This window comes from Sminthopsis crassicaudata, chromosome 4 (genome assembly GCF_048593235.1).
Source record: "Sminthopsis crassicaudata isolate SCR6 chromosome 4, ASM4859323v1, whole genome shotgun sequence".
NCBI classification, from domain to species: domain Eukaryota; kingdom Metazoa; phylum Chordata; class Mammalia; order Dasyuromorphia; family Dasyuridae; genus Sminthopsis; species Sminthopsis crassicaudata.
Window position 1 is genome coordinate 142222614 of NC_133620.1, and position 17655 is coordinate 142240268.

At 35.8% G+C, this 17655-nt stretch overlaps 2 protein-coding genes across 6 annotated transcripts in view; one reads left to right on the plus strand and one right to left on the minus strand.

The window, feature by feature from the left end:
- Window positions 1-340: 340 nt before the first annotated feature.
- LOC141565851 (damage-control phosphatase ARMT1-like) lies at window positions 341-14562 on the minus strand. The gene is made up of 5 exons (XM_074309550.1): window positions 14426-14562; window positions 12541-12646; window positions 10166-10410; window positions 7076-7241; window positions 341-2071 (listed from the first exon to the last, which is right to left on the minus strand). Exons 1-5 carry the CDS (start codon window positions 14464-14466, stop codon window positions 1301-1303), a joined length of 1329 nt encoding a protein of 442 aa, XP_074165651.1. The 5' UTR covers window positions 14467-14562; the 3' UTR covers window positions 341-1300.
- Window positions 14563-14771: 209 nt separating this feature from the next.
- RMND1 (required for meiotic nuclear division 1 homolog) overlaps window positions 14772-17655 on the plus strand; it is a 57335-nt gene continuing 54451 nt past the window's right edge. The window contains exon 1 of one of the 5 annotated variants that reach the window (XM_074309546.1): window positions 14772-15210. The gene's annotated coding sequence lies outside the window, so the exon portion shown is untranslated. Of the gene's footprint in view, window positions 15288-17655 lie in introns of all 5 variants that reach the window. The other 4 variants (XM_074309544.1, XM_074309543.1, XM_074309549.1 and 1 more) reach the window with 4 other exon arrangements.

Below are 17655 nucleotides of genomic sequence, written 5' to 3' on the forward strand. Positions count from 1 at the left end.
GAGTTCATTCTGAGTATTGTACTTCATTTAACTGAATTTAACAGCTGCTGTTCGATCTGTTCACTAACAAAATGTAATAATGCTGCACAACTTTTTTAAAAGAATCATCCAAAAATGAAAATGTACAGAGAAATACATAAATTAGCTGTAATTTCACATATATATATATATGTCAATAAGAATTTTTTAACAAGTAGGAAGAAAATAAGTTAAACCAAGCTCATATGCAAATTAATTTGCATAAAGTCAGATTCTGTGTTACTGGTACATTAATTAGCTGTATTGATCTGGTCTTTAAATTATCTATTTTTAAGTCTCTGGAAAGGAAAACAAAGCCAAATGGAATTTTAATGCATTTTATTGGCAAAGCCCCAGAAATCATGTTCAGTTATATTTTTTCAAACCAAGGTGGTAAAATGGTTATACATTCTAAAACAACTCAGGTTCAAAGCTGATTCATTGTGGAAAGACATCCTTCCAAATTCAAAGCATGAGAATACATGTTATATTTCAATCAGGGATAAAGTCTATTACAACCAATTAGCAAAAAAGGAATCTTTCCATTTCTAAAGACAATTTGTTCAAAATATCTTTTAGTTTTATAGATATAATTAATAAACATGAAAAAGATGTCATATTCTTCATATTTCTTTCCAGTCTGTTTAATTTTTGCATGTTTTTTTTGTAATTCAGATAATTTTATTTAAAAAATGGACAAGAACATAGAATACATATGAATGAAGGCTACTATCATCAAGAAATTTAAGTACCAAAGTTAGTTAATTCCTTTGAATTATCAATACTAGTAAATTGATTTTCTATTTCTATTTCCTTGTATTTCAAATATTAGCTAAGACATTCCTCCTAAAGGTAGATAAATTAACATCCATGCAGTACAAAATTAGGTTAAAATATTTTAATATTTGCCCAAATTTTAAACACCATGTAGATATTGAATTTTTGCCATTTAAAAGTAAAATAAGTCTAAGTGTATTTAACTATGAAAGCAAAATACACTTTTTACATTTATCTCAGTAACTTCCTGAAATTTTGGATGATAAGACTTTTATAAAACTTCAATGAAAAATAAGAAATGAAATGTCTTTAAGACTCTCAAAGCAGATGAACCTAAAGAACCTTAATCACCAATATCAGTACCAAAGAGCAATTGATGTTGAAATTAGGATAAGCTTTCAAAAGGTAACCCTATTCCTTCAAAGTAATTAAAATTACTTTTCTGGGAAGGAAACTTGCTAAATTAGAACTTCTCATTAAAGGCTTAAAAATCCCCTAAACCCAATCAATGGGCCCCATTAAACTGAAATACACCATATTTTCCAGTGGTCATCCATTGAGGATCAGTATCTGTAATCTCTTCCCCTTGTCCAGGTGCCAAACCAACCTGAACTTCAGCTTTTATTGTTCTTATGCTACAGAGAGGTGCAGGGTGAAAGCCATTCAAAGCCTGATGAAATGGAACAGTAAACTTCCACTTTCTGTCTCCTACTAATTTCCTATAGTTTAAATCACCTTTGAAAAGAATTAAATTTGACTTCTGTAGTTCAGCATATAAATCAGGAGCAAAATGAGACATAGTACAATATTCATGAGGCAGAGTCCAAAACAAATGATCATGGTAAATCCATTTATGCTTTTTAAGATAATGCTCCCAATTAGCTCCACACTCGAACAAACACTTAGTATTAGAGGCTTTTAATTCTTCAATCATCCAATTTAAATCTTTTTTATTAGTATCTGAAACATACCAGGGAATACTTTTTCCATGAAGATGGATCTCAGTAGCCAGCTTAGATGCCAACAGAAAGTCTGCCATTATCAAATCTGTAACAAGTTCAAATCCTGCATTATCCAGAATAAAGTCCACTCTAGTAGTAGAAAATTTCTCCTGATTAGTTTTCTTTCTGTTCATAAGAAGTGACCAAAGCGTTTCCAAATCATTCACTATAATGAAAGGCTTCAGTTCATCTAAAACAGCCAATGGACTAGCTATCTGAGAGCTGCTCTGACCACCTGAGAGTGACAGATCACACTTATTTCCCCATAACGAAATCTGGAAAAAAAAGGAAAAAAGAAGCACTATTCATTACCTATAAACAACTGAAATATTTCACTGCCCTTATCTTTAGTGGCATGATAGCTGTTGCCTCCCCCCCAAAATTTCAAAGGTTATATTACTAAACTTTTCATGAAAAAGCAGATCGATGACATTTTTCACTTTAAAACTAAATGTTTTGAAATTAGAAAAACAACAAACTCAAGAAAGATAAAGATTAAGCATAAAGGGTGACCTTTCCTGTTTTAAAATTCCATCTTTAATTTGAAACTGCAGCTTAGCAAGGAGGGGGGAAGTTATATTATTTTATCCAAACTGTGGAGTGTTACAGCCAACTTTAATGATCCCCTCACTTGTCTTTTAATTAATTTTATTCAGCTAAACTAAACATTAAGATTTTATTTCAGCATTCCTTATTGGAAGCTTCACACTGTGAGCCCCAGAATGATCCATATTACTGCTGGATTATCGTGCTTTCATAAATACTCATTAGAATTTAGTAGTATGCAAAACAAAATAGCTGAGGAGCGATATAATTATAGCTCATGGTTCAAAATGAAGGTTTGCATTGTGTAGAATTTTAACTTTCTTACTCCAAAGCAAAACTTGCCTAGGTTAGGTTGCATAGGCATACATTTTTTATTGGAAACAGGACTGTACAAGCAATTTAAAACACTGAACTTCTAGAACATATATATAGTGATGTAAAATGGTTGATTAAAGAACAAACCCAAATATTATACTAATATATATAAAATATAGTAAGGATCAGAGAAGAGGTAGAAGACTTTTTGGAAAATATGAGTAATAATTAAACAATATATAGCCAGATTATACTCTGCACTGATGCGAAGGGTACTCACAATGATGAGACCAAAGATCTACTAAAGAATTTGTGTATCTATATATGTATTCACATGTACATACAAACACATTAGTCTGAGAAATTAAAAATGGAAAATGAACTCCAGGATAAATGTAAAATGCATTCTGCCAAGATTGATATTCTTAAGTCAATTACTACCTACAAAATTCATTTACCAATATTAGTACCTCAAAATCTTTCCTATAAGCATCTTGAAATATTACTTAATCCATTATGTTATTTTATTTCTTTTAAGAAATGTCTTCCTCCAGGCCTCCCACTCCCTTCCCATCCCCAACTAGACTATAAACTGTTTAATATGAGGGAATAAAATTGAGAAGTTCAACAGTTCTCTATATTTCCTCAGAATGTTAACTATAATTGATGGGAATCTGACTAGGGAAACTGAGGCTGGAGACACCCCAAAAAAATAACTTTCCAGGTAATCGTGACCTAGAAGCCAGACCAACACAACCTCAGTTAAGTACCACTAATTTGCCTTTCCATAGAGTTCAGCTGACACTACCCAAGTTTTCTATAGAGCTGAATTAAAGCTAAGTACCCCTACTTAACTTTCAATAGAAGTGAATTCACGTTAAGTACCTCCACTTAAGCTCTATACAATTTGAACTATCATTAATCAAACTTTCTATAGCCTTACTGAAGCCTATTCAGACCCAATAGCTCTGTATTGTCTCAAATCATATATATGAGGGTGGGAAGAATAGGCGGGTGGGCAGAACGGACAGAACTCCATCAAAGAGTTCTGCTCCATTTGAGATCTCTTGATTTATAATAAACTTTTACTTCTACTTTTACTTATAATTTAGTTAATTCTTTTACTTCACCTGCGCCTTGTCTCATCAAAAGCCTGCACATCCCCAACATAATGGCTTTGGGCAAGGAAGATGGTAAATAAATTTTGATTTGGAAAAGTTCTCTGCTTCCTCTTTCAAGTATTCTGTGCTTGGGCAGCTAAGTGGAGCAGTGGGTTAAGCATTAGCCCAGAAGTCAGGAAGACCTGAGTTCAAATCTCATCTCAGACACTTAAAACTTCCTAGCTGTGTGACCCTGGGCAAGTCACTTAACCAATTTTGCCTCAGCAAACAAACAAAACAAATATTCTATGCTCTTAGTTTTTTTTGCTTCTTGGCTACTGAATACACTCTAGCCAAATCAATGAGTCTGCTTCCAAAAATTACTCTGAACAATAATAATATTAGCATTTAAGAGTGTTTTAATGAAATACCTCATTGGGAAAACTAACAAATGACCTGGAAAACAGAGCTAGGATAGATAATTTAAAAATTATACAACTGGGGCAGCTAGATGGAGTGATGAACAGAGTGACCCGAGTTCAACTCCAACCTCAGACATTTAATACTTCCTAGCTGTGTGACCCTGGGCAAGTTACTTAACCACAATTACCTGGGGGAGAGGAGAACGAATCCCTAAAAGCCATCATTAAAAAAAAAAAAAAAAGAAAAAAAGCCTACACATAATGGAACCACAAGTAACACAAGATTTAGCAGCTTCTACATTAAAGGACCAGAGTGCTTGGAATAAGATTATTCTGGAGTCCAAACCAATCCCAACAGACATTGGACAAAAAATGTCATCTACATCCAGAAAAAGAAGTATGGAGGTTGAATGTAAATCAATACATGCTACGTTTACTTTGTTTCCCCCTCTCCCATAGTTTTTCCTGTTTATTCTGGGAGGGAGGAAAGGAGAAGGGGAAGGAAAAGGGGAAGGGGAAGGAAAAGGGGAAGGGGAATTGAGGAAGGATTATTCTAGACATCACAGGAGAAATCAAGAATCACCTCCATAGTAAAACTGCATATAACCCTTCAGGGGAAAAAATAAGATTCAAAGAAATGAAGGACTTTCAAACATTCTTGATGAAAGTGTTGGGGGTGGTAGCCCCTTGATATTCCTTGTTTGATTTCCCAACTTTCTTTGGGAATTGAACCTTGGATACAAGATCTGGTCAAATCAGCCCCCATTCTAATCTGCTCAGATAGACCAAATGCCAGCAGGAAATTCCTTTTTGGGAAGAGACTTCTGTCTGTCCCCAAAAGATAACAAGAGAATCCCTATCTTATTTACATCACTGCATCAGAATGATTGTGCTCTTGTATAAAAGAGTGTCCTCAAAAATCTATTCTTTGCAAAATTGGCCTGGTACCTTGCAGCCATTTTGCCCACCAGTTCTCTGGTAAAGACTATGTTTCCATACAGCATTAAGGAGCAAATTCATTTGCTGCCGACCCCACCCTTGGTTAACTTTGGGGAAGGAAGGAAAGAAAAGGAACAGACCCATCTCGGTTTAGACCTCAGTTTACTCCTCATCAAAAGGACCAGAGCTTTATTGAAAAGTCTGACTTTGAAATACAAGACTCAAGAGAAGCATAAAAAGCTAAACATAAAGGAAATGAAAGATAGAATGTAATAAATTATGTCACATAAAAGAGATAAGAACAAGCTTTTACATACAGTGGAGGAGGGAATTAAGGGGTAGTGAGAAACCTTTATGCTCATCAGAAATGGCTCAAAAAAGGAATAACATGAACACTCAGTTGAGCAGAGAAATCTATCTTACTCTATAGGAAAGTGGATAGGGAAGGAAATGAGATACAAAGGAGGGTAAATGTGGGGAGGTAATAGAAGCAAAATTTTTTGAGGACGGAAAGGGCAAAGAGAGAAATATAATAAACAGAAATAGAATGGAGAGAAACAGTCAGCAATATTGTAATTATAAAAAATGTGAAGCAAGTTTTCCTGTTAAAGGCCTCATTTCTCAGATCAAAAGATATGTGATTTTCATGAAGTAATCAAAGTTATAGAAAAATGCTCTAATTCACTACTGATAACAGAAATGCAAATTAAAACAATTCCGAGATACCTATTAGAATGGCTAGCTAATAGGAGGGGATGTGGGGAAAATGAGACTTTACCTTATTGTTGGTAGTGTAGTTAAGTAATTCCAACTATTCTGTAGAGCAATTTGGAATTATACCCTAAGGGCTTTAAACTATGCATACTCCTTGACCTAACAAAGCCACTATTAAATCTATTATCTCAAAAGAAAAAAATAAAAATAAAAAATTTTTTTAAAAAATGAAATATACAAATCAGCTCTTTCTGTTAGCAAAGAGCTAGAAACTGAGGGGATGCCCATAAATTGGGGAATGGCTAAACAAATTGTGGCTTGTGTTCACGATGGAATACTTTTTGTTCTGTAAGAAATGATGACCAGGATGATCTTAGAAAGACTTAAACGTTGATGCAAAGTAAAATATACCATACACAAGGTAGCAATATTGTAAAATAATAAGCTAAGAATGAGTTTACTAGTTTTGGAAATACAATGATCTAAGACAACTCTGAAGGTAATATGATGAAGAATGTTACCCATCCCAGAGACCAATGGTATTTGATGACAGATTGAAGCATACTTTTTAAAATCTTTTCTTGATTTTTCCCCTTTGTTTCCTTTCATAACATAATATAGAAATGTTTCACATGTGAAACACAATCTACACATATAGAATTGCTTGTCTTCTCAATAGGGTATAGGGAAAAAAGGAGAGAATTTAGAACAAATTTTTTTTAAAATGTCGGTTAAAAATTGTCTTTGTGTAACTGGGGAAAAATAAAATGCTAAATAAATTCCTTCCATAAGAGTGTTTTAAGAAAAGGAAAAAAAGGATGACAAACTATAAAAAGTTCAGTGTTCCACAGTAGAAATATCTACTGAGTTAACTGCTCAAGCTTTATATTACATATATGTGTGTGTGCGTGTGTACATATGAATAATTTTTAAAATTAAGGCAAATAGTTACTCTGCAACTAAAGGATCCCAACTAAAGAAAAAAAAAAGTTCTAAGTTGACCTTAAAATCGATTTCCAAGTATTAAAATGAATTTTATTTACTGAATAACATTATCTTTAAAAACATCTATCATAAGTATGTATGACTGACCTTAAATAACTTGGCAAATTTAAATATATATATATAAAACTAAATAAAATACACACACATATATATGTGTAAATATACATATGTACACATCCATACAAACACATGGGAAGAGAAAGGAAGAGAAAGAGAAAAAGATTAAATAACACTTTACCTGAAAGAGTTTAAAAAACTCATTTTTCAGTTGACTTTCATTTAGCTGTTCAATCCTACTACTTAACTCTTGTAGGTAAATACATAAAGTTATGATAGCATCCTGTGATTCCAAGAAATTCTGTTCTTTTGATTCTTTAAATACATCAAAGTCACTGATTGGTGAACTGAAATGGAGGCAAAAAAAACCAAAGTGTAAACATAAACATGATGGTATACTTTAAATAGTTAATATCTTAGTAATTCAATAGTCAATTCTTATGTTGTATTAAAGGCTAAGAAAGTTTCTTGAAAACTGAAATCTTGTAAGATAATCATAAAAACTTATTTCAACAAATCATAGCCCTTTCACAATACAAATATTTAAAAATTTGGCATACTTTTTGATTGTCAAGTTCTTCTGATGAAAACTTCAACAATTAGGAAGCATAAGAGAGCAGGAAAAGCTACAGTCTTAAAATGACAAAAACATTTTTATAAATCACTTTAAAATTCCTGAATTTATCCTCACAACAATACTATGAATAACTGTTATTCCAATTTTCCAAATGAGAAAACTGAGGCAGAAAAGGATTGATTTGCTCAGATAGGAAACTAAATTTTCCAGCAAAAATTCAAACTCCGATCCCCTGGAGTCCAAATCCCACACTCTACCTATTTGGCCACTCATCTGCCTAAACTTCATTATATGATCAAATTTTGATTACTCATGTGTGGATTAATTCTGAAAAATTTTAAATTCCAAATTAATTACTCCCATCTCCTCATCCCCATGCTTGACAATCAATTATTCAATTATTTTCCTGGACCATCTTATAACAGAACATAGAGAAATATGATTGTTAACCAAAGGAAACAAAAAGGGATTTAAATCTGAAAGGAAAAAAAAAAAAAAAGAATGACATTGCAAAGTAAAGAAATTGGGGGGTTATATTCTATTCTAAATTATCCATACCATGGATCCCCCTTTATATTCTGGTAAAAAATTGAAAGTTTTTGGTATACGAGTTGTGACAAGGAAGTACGAGACTGATTTTTTAAAATAACCTTTCAGAATTTATATATCTAAATGAGTAATTTTCCCTTCATAGCAGTTAAAGTATTAATCAAAATATACTTATTCCAATGGTATTATCATCATTGAAAATATTTTTAGATATTTTATTCCAAAATATTTTGGAACTGTCTTCAGAGCCAATGGCAGTCTTTTGGATAATTTTAATGGTGATATAATAGTGTTGGGCTTGGAACCAGGAAGACATGAATTCAAATTCTGCTTCAGACACTTAGCTGTGCTATCCTGGGCAAGTCACTTAAATGCGCTCTGCCTCAGTTTCCTCATCTGTAAAATTGATACATCTCACAAAGAACTGTTATGAGCAAATGAAATAACATGTAAATCACTTTAAGTTACAAAGTGTCATATAAATAATATATTCATTTACTTATAACAGGCCTTCTATGTATAGAGTACTATGCTTCCCAGTGGAGATACAACATATAAATAATTTACATTTCCAGCTTTCACTTAACTTGTATTCTAATAGAAACAATACATCAACATAGCAAAAACAAATAAGTAGTTACTAAATAACTTTCAATGTCTAAATATAGAGAATAAAGGAAATTAAAACCAAGTTGCTCAGAAACTGGAAACAAGAGTGGATGCCCATCAATGGAGAATGACTGAATAAATTGTGGCATATGAATGTTATGGATTATTGTTCTATATGAAATGACGAGCAGGATGATTTCAGAAAGGTCTGGAGAGACCTACATGAACTGATGATAAGTGAAGTGAGCAGAACATCATACAGCACAATAACTGTATAAATATGTATGCATATATTGGATTTAACATATTGGACTACTTGCCAACTGGGGAGGAAAATTGGAACTCAATGTTTTGTAAGGGCTGATGTTGAAGAATTGTGGACGCATGATTTGAAAAATAAAAAGCTTTTAAAAAACAAAACAAGTTGCTCTTTACAAAAGAGAGCAGGCAGCATTGAGGAAGATGGACATTCCAAGCCACAGCAACAGCCTGAGGCAAAGTCACAGGAGCTCATCAAGGTGTCCATTTTGGCTTCAGTACAGGATAAAAGAAAGTCTTTTCAACTAAGACTCAAAAGGAACAAATGTTGTGAAATTTGGGGAAAGGATATGAAGCATAAAAATTGTATCCAGAAGGCAAAAGTGATTAGGGAGAATCTCCATGAGAATATTTTTTTCTGGAAAAGAATAAAGAGAATGGAGACAGGAAATATGTTTGAAAAGGGTGCTGGGAATAGGAAAAATGAACACATGTGAAAGATATGACTTCCAGCATTTTTTTTTTGACTGGCTGGATTTTAAACAATACAATGAACGTGGCACACTGTGTTATACTGGTCTGATCTTTTCCTTTATAAAGTGAATGTTGAAATGTTACCCAATTTTTACTATTAGAAAATTTACTCGGTTTTGCTTTTATAGTTGTAAATTATTTTAACAGACTGTTCAAAAGTCAGATACAGTGTAGACACTCTAAGTCTTACATTTGGCCTTCATAAGAAAATAAACGTTTAATATAAAATAGGCAAAGTAATCAATTTTTAAAAGAATTTTAAAATGGAATGTCAGATACAATCTCAAAGTGTTTGTATTTTAGTGAAACCTTGGGTAATCGCAACATATTTATAACATGACTTTTAAGAAATATGCATCTGAAAACTTCCTGAAATTCACTTGTTTCTAAAAGATAAGGCTTACAAAAGAACCTATGATTTCATTGCTATGAGAAGGAAATTCTTTTACTAGTGCAAGTCAACACTTTCTTTCCAACTTAAGTCTCGAGAAATTTACTGAGAACACAAAGAAGTTAAATTTAACTTCTCACAGTTAACTGCTAAGAGACAGGATTTGAATCCTGGAATCCTTAGCTTCTAGGATAGCTTTTGCTTGGTGAGAGGCAATTAGAGTTAAGTGACTTGTCCAGGGTCACAGAGCTACCAAGTAGCAAATATCTGATGTCATGTGCTCTAACATTTTGACAAAAAAAGTGTCCTAGCACACATTAAGTAACACAGAATTCTTTAAGACATTAATTTACCTTAGCAGTAATGCTTCGTGAATTCTACGGTACATATAACACTCTACATATAACCAAGGAGATTGAAACCAGCTTATTTTTTTATCATTTTCATTTAAAAGATTATGGTGATATTCCAGGTGTTCATTCCATACTTCGGCATCAACCCAGGTATCAATCAAAGGCAGTAATGGCTCATCATTTTCTAGATCATTACGTAACTTTGAAAGAAGAGAGAAAGCTTTCTTTTCTGCTTCAGCTCCTACCTGGAAGAGAATTAAAAATCTTTCACAAACTATAGTCATCATAAGTTCTATTTTTAAATATCAGGAGCTGGGGGGAAAAAAAAAAAAAAAAAAAAAAAAAAATCAAAAAAAATTTTTTTTGAGAATTCTGGATATTACAGCTGCCAAAAGCTATTTAGAATGAACAACTCTGAAGTTCCAAATCACTTCCTATCCATGTAGGGTTTCACATAAATGTATATAAATATACCAAATGGTAAGTAACCAAATTGGTGAATTGTGTGTTTGGGACAACTTAGTTCCAAACAATAACATATGTGACAAGATGAAAACAACAAAAAAGGGAATAAATCATTAGAAGATTAAAGAAAGACAATATAAATAAGCAGAAAACCAAATCTACTAAATAGATAACTATACAATTTTTTTTAAAGCAAAGGCCCCTAGAAGAAGGGATGAAATATGTTAGAAACTTCCAGAGATTTGGAAGCTCATTAACTTATATTTATATTGAAAATTTGGATACAACAGTATCCAAATGAGGAATAAAAGATAACTAAATGCTTGCATATTTTAAGAATGTGAACAATTCAACATATAGACTTTAAAGCAAAACTTTAAGTTAAGTAAAAGGAAGACTCTGTGAAAAACATGAAAGAAATAGATCTGAAAAACTCAATGAGAGGGGGAGAAATGAAATTTCTCTTGAAATTAGGTACCAGGAAAGATGATAGAGCAGAATGAAGCACAGACCAGTTCCAAGTTCCTCTTAACAACTACACCAGCAAAGATCTAAGATCACCAGAGCAAGTAGTGGTTTGGAAATCTGAGGTGAAACCAGAGAGGTTGTATTTCTACCCCTGAATCACAAATTAGGCCCACTAGATGACCAGTGTGGAAAAAGTGCCATAGTACTGGATCAAAACTGGGAAAGGTCTACACTGGCATTCTTGAGTCTCTAAGTCCTGCATAGGAATGATGATTCAGGCTCAGGATTACAACCTGTAAAAAAAAATCACAAGTTCACAGGATAATGAGCAGACAGTAGGGTTGCTCTGAACCCAGAGACCTTTCTAGCTAGTTAACTAATGGAGGAAGAAGAGGGGAACAGTGCCAGAAAGGAGGAACCATCTCTCAGAATTCCAAGAGGCAGCTCTGCAGCTATACTGCCCAGAACCAAACCAAATCAGATTAAATCAGATTGCAAAAAACACAATGAAAGTTGGTAGTTCCCATACCAAGTCACCTCTTATAAAACCTAAAAAACACAACATTCAAGTCCTAGAAAAGTGGTAGGTCCTCAGATAATCCAAGGCAGAGACAAACAAGTCCATGATAGTCTTGTCAGAAGTACGCAGAACCTGGTCCTAACTCAAAGTTCCCATGTGGGAAGTAAGGGTGAAAAATGAATAAATTTGTTAAAATTACCATAATAAAGTGTTATGGTATTATGGATACTCCAGACCCAAACCTAGAAGAGAATAACTACAAAATATCTACAAAATCCCTATAAGCACTACAAGATCAATTAATATTCTTAGAAATGAAGCAAAGGTTTAAAAATGACGTAATAAATGAAATGAGTAGTAGGGGAAAGAACTAGAAAAATGATAATTTTAAAGGAAAAGCTTCATAAAGAGAACAGTTTAACCAGACCTAAAGTCAGGAGGACCCGAGTTCAAATTTGATCTCAGACACTTAACAGTTCCTAGCTTCTGACTTTGGGCAAGTCACTTAATCCCAACTGCCTGGGGGGTGGGAGGAGAGGGAGAATAGTTTAGCATTAAAGTTACAAATCCTGATCTAATTAAAAGATACCTTGAAAATTAGAATTAGAAAAGTCAGTTATCTCCATGAGACAAAATATATTCTAAAAAGTTAAGATTGAAAAAAAAATAAAAGAAAATGTAAGGTATCTTTGAAAAAACACCAAAGTGTAAAGTTATCAAGGAGAGATAATTCAAGAAGAATGAACAAAAAAAAGGCCAGAACATTGTATTTCGAGAAATCATAAAATCAAACTGCCCACAATTATTAGAATAAGAGAGCAAAGTAGAAATAGAAAAAAAATAAACTAATCACCCCCTAAAAAACTGCCAATGAATGAGAACTTCATTTACCAGGTTCAATTATTAAATATATAACCCTTACCTCTCCATACTTCTCAAAGAATTCATCTTTATGTCGGTGTAATGTATCAATAACCTTTGTTAGGATCTGTGGTGCTCGGTTTTTCATTGTAAAATATGCAAAAGATCTAAAAGAGAGAGGTAACAGATACTAGTATGTTATTTAATGATAATAAAATGTACAGATCACAGCCCTCAAGTTTCCCTCCATGTCCAGGGGTAATTACAGTACAGTAATTGACCCCTGTTTTGCAGCTGCTAACCCTGAGAACAAATATAGTTAAAAGAACACCATCCTTAGTAGATTATGGCCAAATCCAAATATACTGGAACTAGCCACTCTAGGAGTAAAGCTTCACTCTTGACACACACTGGCAGGATTGGCCCCCCTTCTGGATTCACTCAAGAAAGTAAAGTTAATATTTCTGGCGTTTGGCCACCTTTGTCCCCTGGGCTACTTAAGTCATGATAGACCAATACCAAATTGGAATCTCACCCATGGAGAGGATTATTCTGCCTTGGGACCCTTCCCGTCCAGACTTGCAGAGCTGTGATCAGAACTTCTCCAACCAGGTCTGCAGAGTTGGTGTTTCCCTGAATCGATGATGTATTTTTTTTTCTCTGCCCCTCTAGTCTATCTCTTTGTATTGTATTAGCAATATTAATCATAGGAATAAGTGCTTTTGTTGTAAGAACTGAACTGTCAATTCTCGTTTTCCTTTTTTATAATTCATTGTTATTAAACATTTTCACACAACCTGGTATCTTGGGTCTTGTGGGAGTGAGCCATTCTGTAGAAGCAAATCATAAATCTTAACCTAACAGTTCTATGAATAGATTAGATCATTAACTTTTTCATGAGAGATCATGATCTCTGATGAGATTTTCAATAGCATCTTATAAGAACTAAATCTTTCCTAAGGAAATTGTGGATTAAACTGGGAGGCTCTAATACTATGTAAATGACTATATTTTTGAAAATAAATTTAGATTAATTTTAGCAACTGAGTTTAAATTACTTATCAGATTATCTTCACTCTTTCACAGTTCTGAAAATAAATTTTAAAAACATTTCTAAAAGTTATGAATATCATAGACACATGACTGATCCAACTTTTCAGAGAAAATAGCATCAAGATCAATTCTGAAGGACTTGGCCCTCTCCAACAATTAGATGAACCAAATCAGTTCCAATAGAGCAGTAATGAACTGAACCAGCTACACCCAGTGAAAGAACTCTGGGAGATGACTATGAACCACTACATAGAATTCCCAATCCCTCTAATTTTGTCTGCCTGCATTTTGGATTTCCTTCACAGGCTAATTGTACACTATTTCAAAGTCTGATTCTTTTTGTACAGCAAAACAACTGTTTGGACATGTACACATATATTGTATTTAATTTATACTTTAACATATGTAGCATGTATCGGTCAACCTGCCACGTTGGGGGGAAAAGGAGGAAGGGGAGAAATTGAAACAAAAAGGTTTGTTAATTGTCAATGTTGTAAAATTACCCTTGCATATATCTGGTAAACTATTAAAATAATAATAATTAAAAAAAAACTTTTAGAAAGGTCTACTAAGGGTTATGAATTACTTCAGAAAAGTGACCCCCTAAAATAACTAGAGTTCTACCACATTATCACCTAAGAAGCCTCAGGGAGAAAGGGAGAGAAAGAGAGAAGTTTCCGAAAGAGGCGCTTTAGACTAAGGTCCAGAGAGATAGCAGCAGCACCAGGAGCCCAGCGGAGTGATGGAGCCGGTTAGACCAGCTGAATTTTTGCTCGGAGCCACCTGAGGCATTCTTCCTTCTCCTCAGCTCCGTTACCGGCACGCTGCTCGGGTTCAAGGCCCGGGGAGGAGTGCAGGGGGACTCACTATGAGAGAAGAAATATGAAATGTACCCTTGGTCTTGAGCCGACATCTGAGGTGGAAGTTCATCCATCACGAATGCTCCGAAGCCAACAGCCTCAGCCGCTCCAACTTAGCCGGAAACCACGGGAAGCAAAGTGAGCACGGGGAAAACAGGGGAGTAGAAAAAGTCTGTGACAAGGAAATACGTCACCACAGGCGTGCCCTCAAACCCCGCCTTCTCCCGGCCCAAACAAAGATTCAGCATGCCGTGTTTTGAATAAGCAAACTTTATTCGATCTCGCTTTATGGGAAAGCCAAACACCTGCAAGGCGCAGGCTCCCGAGCCCCAACTGCGACCGGGGAGGGAGTGGGGGGAACCAGGGATGAGGGAAAAAAGCTGTCACGTGGAGCCATACGCGCTGTACGTGTTGCGCGGGTATGGAGGTCAGCGGACCCGGCTGGCTGAGGAGCCAGGATGGGTCGGGGCACTGTTTTTGGAGTAGGAGGTTCCGGGTTAACTTTGGCGTAGCAACTAGGGAAAGCTTCTAGCTGCCGGCCTAGCGGTCTTCTCTCCATCAGTGGAGGTCTGTAACTTCTGAGCCCGGGGCGGGCCCGCCCTTCTCCTCGGGGGGAGGAGCCTTCTCCCGGACCGCAGGTGGGGGAGGTTGGTCTCCGCTCCCCGCCTCCTGGGTCACTTAGACTTCCTCCTCTGCTGACCTCCGAGATTCTGCAGAAGAGTGAGTGCTTCTGTAGTCCCGGAAGCCCCGGGGTTAAAAAGATAAATAAATCCCCTCCCCTGCCCGCGGAATTGAATGGTCTGCTGGGGAGGAAACAGGTAAGGGTTTGGGGAGAACCCGAAGGTCGTCTCGTCCAAACCCACCTTCACCCTTCCCCGAACTGAGGTTCTAAAACGTAAGTGACTGGCCCAGGGTCATCCAGAGAAGAGCTGGGTTCAAACTCGCGCTTGACCCTGATCCCCTTCTGATCCTTTAGATGGTTTGGGTCTTTTTGACAGAGGTATTTTGAAGTGGTTCGCCGCTTCCTTCTCCAACTAATTTTACAGAGGAGGAAACTGAGGCAGGCGGGCTCACAGCTAGGAGTGTCTGAAGCCAGATTTTAAATCCGAAAGATGAGTCTCCTTACCATCGGGCAGAACATTGCCACCTATCGGCCCCTCTCGGGAGAACAGGAGGCTCTTGTTTGTTACCCATTCTGCCTTGGACCCAGAGTTCAAAGTTAGTACTCTGACCCTGAGCAGTCTTTTAACTTTTCTCTGCTTCAGCTTCCTCCCGTGTAAGAAGAGATTAATACTCTCTCTGGAAGTTGTTGTAGGGACAAAGTGAAACATTTGTAAAGTACTTTGCAAGCTTGCTGTAATGCCGGAGAAACTGAGGCAAGATAGAGATTAGAGAGTATTTAATAATTTATTTGAAAGGGAGAGATTTACTGGGACCAAATGAATCCATGGTTTGGTCCCCTGGGCTGAAAGACACTATCGCCTCCAAGAATCCAGCCAACAATATGAGTTCTCTAGGACATATACACGTGGGTCAGACTCCGGGGTAGACGGAGACAGGGGCGGAGTCCGGGTGCTGAGAGCAGGAACTGGAGGGGGGGGGCGAGCCACATCTTGATAAGACTATCTGATATTCTAATATCTTGGGATGGGGAGAGGCTTTCTGAGCTGATTAAGAGGGAGGGGTGGTTTTGCAGGATTAAGCAGAACAATTATAAACTGAGGCAGAACAATTTAGGGAAACTGAGGCAGGATAATTAAAAGAGAACTGTGGCATAACACATTACAAGGCTATAGCTATTATGGCATGGACCGTGAACCCTTCAGACTCCTCAGAATAATTGTTTTTCAGTTTGTAATTGGAGGAATTACTCAGCCCCATTTAAATGTTAGTAAAAATAGATGTCTTCTTTTTTTAAACCAAGATTCATGAACCTCTCGAAATCTGTCCATGGCCCCACCACCTGTTAAGGACCCCTGCCTTAGAGGTCATCTAGCTTGAACTCCATATTTACAGACAAGGAAACTTTAGACCTAAAGCAGGGGTTCTCAAACTGCCGGCCTGCCGGCCACATGCAGCAGCTGAGGACGTTTATTCGGCCTGCCAGGTTATGGCAGATGGGCTGAGGGGCTGAGACAGAGTGTGAGTTTTTGTTTTTACTACAGTCCGGCCCTCCCACAGTCTGAGGGACAGTGAACTGGCCCCTATTTAAAAAGTTTGAGGACCACTGACCTAAAGAGTAGTGCTAAGTGCTAACCCAAAATTATACAGGTTAAACAAGTAGCAGAAAGATTTGAACTCTAAAGGTCTAACAAGTTTCATGATATTTTTATACTGTCAAATCCATCATTTTTCACTGTGAATAGGTATAATACAGTAGTTATGATAAAAATAGATACGTAATGCAATGAGCTTAAATGGTGTCGCCTTAAAGAGTAAAGCTTATAATATCCTAAATAAAAGCAGCAGCCTGGAGCTTTAGTCAATCTCAGCTTTTGAAGCCCATAATTTCTTCTTCTTTTTTTTTTCCCTGAGGATTGGGGTTTAGTGACTTGGGGAGGGGGGGGGCTGAGGTCAAATTTGAACTCAAGACCTCCTGACATCAGGACTGATACTCTATCCACTTCACCATTGAGCTATCCCTAAGCCCATGTTTCTAATTAAAAAAAAAAAAAAAAAAATTAAAATTAAAAATCATGAAAACAAACTAGACATCCAAAAAAGGAACTTTAATTAAATATATTTTAACAAACATTATTCTAGAATCTCATCCTTATCAAGTACACTAAATTTTAAGCTCTCCAAATATTCAATTCATGTAAAAGGACCTGAAGGAAGAAAAAAAAATAGGCATAACAGTCCCTGCCCTCAAGAAATTTGTGTTTCTACTGATAATATGTTATAATTTAGGCACAGATAAGTAAATCCCAGATTGAAAGAGGGGAGCCCTCTAGGGTGAAAGAAGGAATGAGGAGAGGCTGGTATCAGAAAAGAAGTACTGTTGAAGGTACACAAGAGCTAAAATTGAAAGAAGCCAAAGTTGTAAGAGGTAAGAGGCGAGAAAAGGAGTCACTCCCAGCAAAGGGGGACCGCAAATGCACAGAATGTTAAATCTAGGGAACAACTCTACTATTAGGCTGAAAGACTGAATGAAATTGATTAATGTAAAATATAGTTGGAAATTAGCCTGTGGAAGGCTTTTAAATGTTTTTAATATGAAAAGTTTGGATTTTTCTTAATCCTAGAGAGAGAAAACTTCACTG